Source organism: Vespa velutina, chromosome 3, assembly GCF_912470025.1.
Source record: "Vespa velutina chromosome 3, iVesVel2.1, whole genome shotgun sequence".
Taxonomy (NCBI): domain Eukaryota; kingdom Metazoa; phylum Arthropoda; class Insecta; order Hymenoptera; family Vespidae; genus Vespa; species Vespa velutina.
The window spans coordinates 6,945,062-6,953,571 of NC_062190.1; the positions used below are offsets into that span (position 1 = coordinate 6,945,062).

At 42.6% G+C, this 8,510-nt stretch overlaps 1 protein-coding gene across 2 annotated transcripts; it reads left to right on the forward strand.

The window, feature by feature from the left end:
* Window positions 1–3,111: 3,111 nt before the first annotated feature.
* LOC124948213 (protein SCAI) lies at window positions 3,112–7,749 on the forward strand. Of its 2 annotated transcripts, none has more exons than XM_047491538.1 (4): window positions 3,112–3,437; window positions 4,518–5,365; window positions 6,758–7,168; window positions 7,363–7,749. In XM_047491538.1, the coding sequence occupies exons 1-4, from the start codon at window positions 3,244–3,246 to the stop codon at window positions 7,605–7,607; spliced, it is 1,698 nt and encodes a 565-aa protein (XP_047347494.1). In that variant the 5' UTR covers window positions 3,112–3,243; the 3' UTR covers window positions 7,608–7,749. The 2 variants fall into 2 exon arrangements, with proteins under 2 accessions (XP_047347494.1, XP_047347493.1); XM_047491537.1 differs by having other exon boundaries at window positions 3,113–3,437; window positions 6,755–7,168.
* Window positions 7,750–8,510: the final 761 nt, after the last annotated feature.

Below are 8,510 nucleotides of genomic sequence, written 5' to 3' on the forward strand. Positions count from 1 at the left end.
AATGACACCTTTGGCAATGATCTCATACGAATAGTTTCTAACAGATTTTCCTTGATATTTATTGAATGACCCAGGATATTCCTTGCATCGACGACGATCGGAAACTTTACGCATGACCGAAAAGGTCCAAACGGATGTAGGATTCAGGATTTTCAAAGGAAACGGGATGTTAGGGGATGTCGTTGTAACGTTCGATTCTGTATGTTACGCACGAATAAATATACAATTCTTCGGCACGTATCAAATAAGAATAATCATCAAAGGAGAAGTATGGTCTCTCGAAAATGATCATGATTTTCTATACTTTTTATACCGTGAAAAGATCGTTCCACGAATGATAGGACGTGAAAATGAGTCTATCGGCGTTTAGAACTAGCTTTCGTGAATGTAAACTAGGTGCTTCCTGCACGGCTCGCACAGAGTGCTCGATTCGCTGGTCTTTTTTCACAAGGCCGATCGATAATGCCATTGCAAACACCCTGTATATGCTCGGTTAATGTTAATGGTAGGGGCTGGCACAGCTTGACAGGGGTGGCTTGCCCCCTTGCCCGTGAGTTAGAACTTCCTGAGGCTTTCCTCGCGTCCACCCTGAGAACCACCCTCACCTCGCTTCTCTGTCCCGTACCTTGGCTAATGGTCGGAGCAGGAAATATCAAAAGTCCTCGTCTTCGTGAGTACACTTTCTGCGCTTTCCCTTTCTTTCTTTCTTTCCTTTTTTTCTTTTTTTCACTACTGAGAAAACAAACATTTCGCACTCTTCGAATTCAAGAGTATCTTTTCCGAGATCTTTGTAAGTAGCGTTAGCAATCTTGTATAAGGAAATCAATTATACAAAGATATAAAGGAAAAGCTTTTTGTGAAAGAATTATTATTGTGAAATATCAAAATCGCGCAGATTTTATTTTGAATGTCGCATTTGCAAATGCGATACGATCGTTGTCATTAGAAAAAGACGATTCTAAGCAGAGAAAAGCAGACGTAATCACCGTTTGTCACGAACGCAACGCATTCAACAGGTTAGTGTGGCATATTAAAAAGAATTTATTCGCGGGCTAATAGATGCCCTCGCGTTGTCCTGGTATTACGAGTCTATTTCACGTGGGTTTCAATGTACCCATGTTTTTTCTCAATCTGGTTACTTGAATAACATGAAAGTTTGAAAAATCAATCGAAAAGTTTGAAATTTTGGGCGTGAGAAAATAACGATGGCAAGTTGCGTATCGTACTCGAGGGATTGCTTCGATATCTTGTGATTTAATTTGTAACAATTAGGACAGGGTACCCTCTAAAAGTTGAATGAAGTGAAGGAGCGAAGAAACAGAGAAGGGGAAGAAAGAGAGAAAGAGAGGGAGGCGCAGATATACCGCGCCCTGCTATTAATATCAGTTAACGACCCGATATGATCGCCCGTCCATGGTCAGACCGGCTGCTAGCTATCATTGTGTTCGGTTCATGGACTGGAACTATGGGTTCGAGACGTTACTTCGACCAGAACAGAACTTAACCCTATCGATCGACAACGGTAAGATGACTCACGCCATCGATACCTTTCCTTTTTCGTTTTCTTTTTGAAGACGAAGGAAATCACGGTTTATCGAATTTCGCTTTATATCCTCTAATCATATCCTTTATCTCTATCGAATGGTAGCAAAAAGAGCAATTGAAAAGACCTCTAGTGGAACGAGACGATTACTTTTTCTTTTGGAATTGAAAATTTCAAGCGAAAAAGACCCAAGAGAGCAAAGTTTAGGAGGATCTTGATCAAGTCGAAAACGATGTCCGACATACAACTACAATGTACTAACTAAAGACGTGTAGAGGGTGTACTCTGTAGAGGGTGTGTTGAGTCCGTTCAGGTAGCAGGCATCCTGGTCAACGTCGAAACGAGCCTGCCGGTCGGATTACCATAAGCATTCATATATGCGCCAGCACATTATACTTGCATACCTGGCTAGCATAAAGGCGCTCGACAGCGATGGTGCTCGTAGAATAGGCACCTACCAAGCTCTACCTACTTACTTACTTGTACCAACCACCTTCACGAGCGACCAGCACGCAAACCTGATTGACTTGTAGATGAGGCGACACAGTCGATATACTCCGGAGTCGAACGTCCGGCTAGGAAAGCCCTATGGCTCGTCCTCGCGAGGGTGTTCCATGCTCCATGCTATGCTCCTACCAGTCCCTCGCAACGACCTCGCAATGACACTCTCTCGATTCTTCCACATCCCTCGTCCGTAGATTCTCCACCCCCCTCTCTCTCTCTCTCTCTCTCTCTCTCTCTCTCTCTCTCTTTCTTTCTCTCTCTCTTGTAACCACCGTCCGTTATCTAGTTAATTAATCTCCGCCGACGGCGGTAGCAGGGCGGCAAAACTCCCACCGTTTCTGCGAGCAGCGTAACGAACCTCGACGACGAAAGTGTCGACGAGCTCTCCTACCATCGACGCTCTACCTCCCCATTACCACTTCACGCGCCTATCCCACTCTATCGTCATCGTCTGACTGAAATTTTAATTACACTGCCGAAAGAAACACTTGTCTTTCATTAAATGTCTCTTAACCAATGTTACAAAATAATTGTTGGATAAAGTTTAAGCTATTGCATTTAGATTGAAATCTCTAAATTAAAGGAGGTATATTGATATTGTATTAAAATCAACCATCCAGATTTCAAGTGGTATTTTTGATGGTAATTTCTATATTGTGCAATAGATATATTCTTTTTTCTTTTTATCAGTCTTTTATCCTCTTAACAACTTAAGATTTTGTAATTATATTTCTCTAGTCTTTAAGTTGAACATTGATAATAATATATATAATCCTTAAAATGACTTTGAAAAAGCGCTCTAACAGATAATACGATCATCATAGAATAGTCAGTACCATCTACGAACAGCCTAACAATCATGAATCCAACTATGATGTCTAGTTTGTATCAATAATCGACAGAACAAGGCAGAAAACCGACGGTCGGATCGGTGAAACGTTTTATCAGTAGAGTCGTATGATGAGAGTTAAATACAATTTTAGGGGTGTCATAGATGGCATCGTTATCACTGGTAGCGGTGGTGGTGGTGGCTTGCCAGGTGCGCCCTCTGATGCGGGGTGGGCATAGTATTGATTGGTCGCAGCGCGTAGCTGTCGTGCAAAAGGGTGGCGGAATCGGCAGGCGCCATCACGCGGGTCACCGCGACCGTGGAAAAAGGGCTGTCCAGCCAGTGGCCGCGATCTCTCGCCGAAAAGATGGTCATGATGGCTGGTATGGACGACCACGAGCGCAAAGTCGTCCTCGAGTTCTGTCACCTGCTCGAGAAAAGTAAGCAGCTATTCAACGGGCTACGTGATTTGCCACAATACGGACATAAGCAGTGGCAAGGGTACTTTGGGCGCACCTTCGACATCTACACGAAGCTCTGGAAATTCCAGCAACAACACAGGTGAATACAGACAACAGTCACTGTCTCTTATGATCATATTCGATCAACCACTTAACTTTCTGCACTCGATCGATCGTATCTCTGCACCACGAGGTACTTTTCTATTCTTCCTTTTCTTTCTCCATTTCTTCCTTTCTTTCTTTTTCTTCCTTCTTTCCTTCATTTTTTCAATCGCTTCAATACCCTACGTAACTTTTCGTGGTAGAGTGTTTCCTAGAAATGAAACGTGTTGCTTACGTATCTCTCTAAAACCTCCCTTTTCATTATGAATCTAATAGTGTCTTAAGTGTATCCTATATCGACTCATATAGTTACACAAGTTGCCACGTGATCGATCTTTCATCAACGCTTCTCTAATTTTGTTTCCTTAAATTAGTAATCAAAGATCGCGAGACTATTCAGACTAGTGTCGTAAAATTTTCGTAACAAGATAAGGGAAATATTTCTCGTTAAAAGTTTTTTAAAGTCTATGATATTGTGACGATAACAGAAGATCTTGCAGAATAATGAAACAATGCCATGTGAATAGAGATACTCGTGGATCAACATTGGCAGCTGTTTCCCCTACGGAAACATTTTTAGACTTTTCTTTTTATTTCTTTAATTTCTTGTTCAATGTGATCATTCCTTTCCTCACAGCTTCGTGTTGTATCAAAGCGTGCCGGTGCATGTATTTTCGTGAGTACAGGGTCGATTGGGTACCTTTGATATTTCTAACATTATATTCTGGCAATCAAAGGTACTCGCGAAGATCGTGTCGCGATCGATAGACAGACAGAGAGAGAGAGAGAGAGAGAGAGAGAGAGAGAGAGAGAGAGAGAGAGAGAGAGAGAGAGAGAGAGAGAGAAAGAGAGAGAGAAAAGAGAAGAGAGAAAGAAAGAGAGAAAAAGGACGCGTGTCTAAAATAGAAATAGTTCGCTTATCATTTACGAAATATTTCGATCACTAAAAAAATAATGGATACGTGAGATCAAGAGAGATGATATATAAATACATAGGTGATAAAAGACAACGTTAAAGCAAATCATAGAAATATTAAAAGAGAACGCGAACATGTCGTTTTCTTTTTTCTTTTTCCAGGACGATACTGGACACGAAATACGGACTAAAGAGATGGCAAATCGGCGAGATCGCGAGCAAGATCGGTCAGCTCTATTACCACTATTACTTGCGCACCAGCGAAACGAGTTATCTGCACGAGGCCTATTCGTTTTACGCGGCAATAAGAGGTCGCGCTTATTACAGTCGTGCCGCGAAAGAGGACAGAAGCGATCTAATGGTGAAAAAGCTAAGGTATTATGCTCGCTTCATCGTCGTCTGTCTACTCTTAAATCGAATGAAGCTGGTACGCGAACTCGTGCAAGAGCTGGACGCCCAAATAGCCGATTACACGAGCACCTATGAACCGGACGATCAACTCGAGTGGAATCTCGTGCTCGACGAAATAAAAGCCTTCGTGAAAGCCGAGTCCGCTGTGATCCTACACTCGGACTCGGATCCGGTCGTGCTGAGTCATAGGCTTCGGCCACAGACTTCGCCACCTGTCGAACGCTCGCCACCCATGTGCCTATCCTTACAGGAGATCCTCATTGTCGGCAACTGCGCCGATCAGGTGAAGTTCAGTGAATTATCGATGGACATGTTCAGAATGCTGCAGACCCTCGAAAGAGAACCAAGAGACGATCCTAATCATCTTCACGACGCTTCGCCGGCTGGTAGGATGCCCTTTAGACCGGGACCATATCCCGGTGCAGAAAATGGCGCGCCAAGGCGCGACAATCCACACAAGTACCTGCTTTACAAGCCGACCTACAGCCAGGTACAGGTGTTCCTAGCGAGTGGTTTCAAGGAGTTACCCGCCAACGGGGCGTTACTACTCTATCTATCGGCCGACGGCTGCTTCTCGACCGTCAAACACCCCGAAGAAAGTGAGTCTTTACTTCGGCTATAATCTTTTTATACTTTCTGAACATTTTTTCTTTTTTTGGCACGTCATCGTTTCTCCTCGTTACTACTCTACCATGATACCACGTGTTCGTTTAGAACATGTCAATCGGATCAGAGAACTCGTTTATCGCCTTTTTCATCCAAAGGCTTCGCAACGATATCGTGAATGTACCAACGTTGGCGCCAAGTGGCCAAGCTTTCAACGCAAAAGAAAGAAAGAAAGAGAGAGAGAGAAAGAGAAAGAACAGAAATGATAAAACCGAGCCAAATCGCTTTGTCGCTTTACTAAAATCTCTCTATCTCTTTCTGTTGCTTTCTAAATGTAGCCGACACTTGGAAAAGTAGCGACCGTGTTCTTAATAAGCAGCCAATTTTCCGACATCCCTGCCAAACACTTTCGCATTTCGGCTAGTACGCGAGGGAACTCATTATACTGTCGTTTCTCGATCGCGCTGACGAGCGCCACAGTACTCCGCCTTTAATTAGCGTATATTCTCGCGAAAGTATCATACAGATCGGAAGAAGACATCTCAAGGACTCTGCCTACTTCGCGAGATGCATGCTGCACGTGCGACCGTGACCTCTTATCGTGCTGTCTGCTGGATTAACGAAATAATAAATCCAGGTCATTTAGATGGTTTCCTAATAAGTCGTGACCTCGCATCGAAAGATGCACGACAATTTTCTTTTTACCAAAGCCTACCTCACGGAATAGACCTATTCCAAATACTCCTTAGGTAGTTTGCTTTTCTTTATTTTTTTCTTTTACTTATGTTACATCCTGTCAAATATATCAAATATGTTGACTTTGGTCGGAGAAAAAGCTCTTTGCGGTGAAAAATTAAAATGACGAGTCCGTCCATCCGTCGGTCCGACCGTCTACGAAAAACGTACTTTGGCTCGCGCAAAAGCAGCCGGCTTAGCAGTGCTTATAGTTGGAACGCGAAAAAAGCCTGAACGAAAGTAGAATAAGGTATTTGTGTCAGGGTCATACGGCGATGAAGATTCCCACGTATTCATAATAGTGAATTCGAGGCACGAAGCAATCGATATCGAAGTATTGGGAATCCGTTGGTATTCCATTTCTGCTTCTGCTTGTAAGAGTTAATATTTTAAATCATACCTAATTGAAAACAAAAAATTACTTTGATTAACCGTTTCCATTTATCATCGATTAAATATACGTTATTTAAAAATAATAAGATATGTATACAAGTAAAGATATATTTCCTAAAATATAAAAAGAAATGAAGAAAAGATTTCTAAAAAAATGAATGAAAGGATGAGAGATATTGTCGAGGGTGTTGAACGATCGGCGAGGCGCAAAGGCGGAATGGCACGATGTTGATCAAAATTACGATCTGTTACAGTGGGGTACGACCTAGGTGGCGTGTCGACGTGCAGCAAGCGGGAAGTCGAACACGGAAAGAGGCCGACGGGTGGTAAAGAGCCGCACTGCCTTTATCCCGGTGACCTCTACCCGTTCACCAGGAAGCCGCTATTCGTCGTCGTCGATTCGGACAACAGCTTTGTGTTCCAACAGATACCCCGTTACTTCGGGCAGCCTCTGATGGTCCTGATGTCGCCCCAGGACACGCCGTCAACTTTACGCGACGTACGGCACAGCGGTAGCCTGTTTACCCTCTTTCTTCATGCCCCTCTTGCCGCCTTTTGCCTTATATGCAACGTCGGGAGCCTCGATGTGCATCATTGGGAGCGTTGCCAGCGTTACATCGAGCGATTCCTCGTCGAGGCCAGCCAGCTCGTAACGCACTCCCGATGTGGTATGGTATTTTCATCTTCGGCTTCTTCTTCTCTTATCATTTCTTTTTTAATCGCATTTTACGATCGCATTAGAGCGATCACTAAAGCCATTGTTTGGCTTCAATCCAACAATACTTATCACCAAACGATACTTACTACTTTGTTATTGTCATTAGATTGTTCTTATTTTTATTATACTTTTATCAAATCGCAGAGACCGGCGTGCTGCAGTTCTTCGGTGACGATTTTCTGCGGCTACTTCTGGTACGTTACGTCTTCTGCGACGTGGTCCTCCATCTCCATCGGTCGTTTAGAGGACGTCAACAGAGACCTCGCTGTTATCCGCCTTTATCGGACGCCGAATTTCTTGAGAATCGTACTCTCCGACATCTGGTTTTTGAGCTGGCTGCTTGCCTGGATGCCCGCGAACATTTTCCGGACGGCAACGAACTCGCCTGACCCAGGCATTTTCCTTGCCCGCCGCCCGACGACACGTCGTTCTTACCGTCATCTTACCAACACGATTACGATTACGATTACGATTACGATTACTGTAATTACAATTACAACAATAAAATCGTTGCATTGAGACCTCATTAAACCGCGTCTTGGCAGTAATAGTGTATTACGCATTACGTACTCCACATTACTACGCCTTGAAAAAAACTTCTTTTATTCCCTCGGCGAGAAGTTTATTTTCTTCTCTTATCGAGTACACACCGAAAACAAATGATCGAGAGTTACGTTCGTCTTCGTATTAAAAATAAAAGATTATTCTTGAATTCTGAGTCAAATTTTAAGAGCTCGCTACGATTCTATGAATATATATGTATCAAGAACAATATTTTAATATTTGTTGCTCGCATATCAAGGCTTACAAGATAAAAAGAAAAACTTCGATCTTTTGTAATAAAAAATATGTTTCACCCACACGTATTCTTACGATTAGCCAAACATCTGCGAATGCGTCTCCAACTCCGGTTATTTATATACAAAAAGTGGAGCAAGCGTAAGCTACGAAGATACATTTATTGAAACGAACTAACTCATCATGTACTTTTGGTGGACATCCATTTGTTAAATCTTAACATGAACATTCCGTATGAATATTCCTTAAAATTTAGCCTTTGAGTAATCGTATAATATTTCACTTTTAAAACTAATCCTATTATATAAATAAAATATATTTTCACAGTGACAACGAGATATAATAACAAATATTGAAGTCGACAACAAATAACGAAGTCGAGATGCCATTCCCAGATGGTAGCCGTCACGGCTTACTATTTTTAGTTTCTATATAGAAACTAGCGGCTCTTCTCGGTATGACAACTTTATTTGTTCCAATTAGATTTTCTTCAT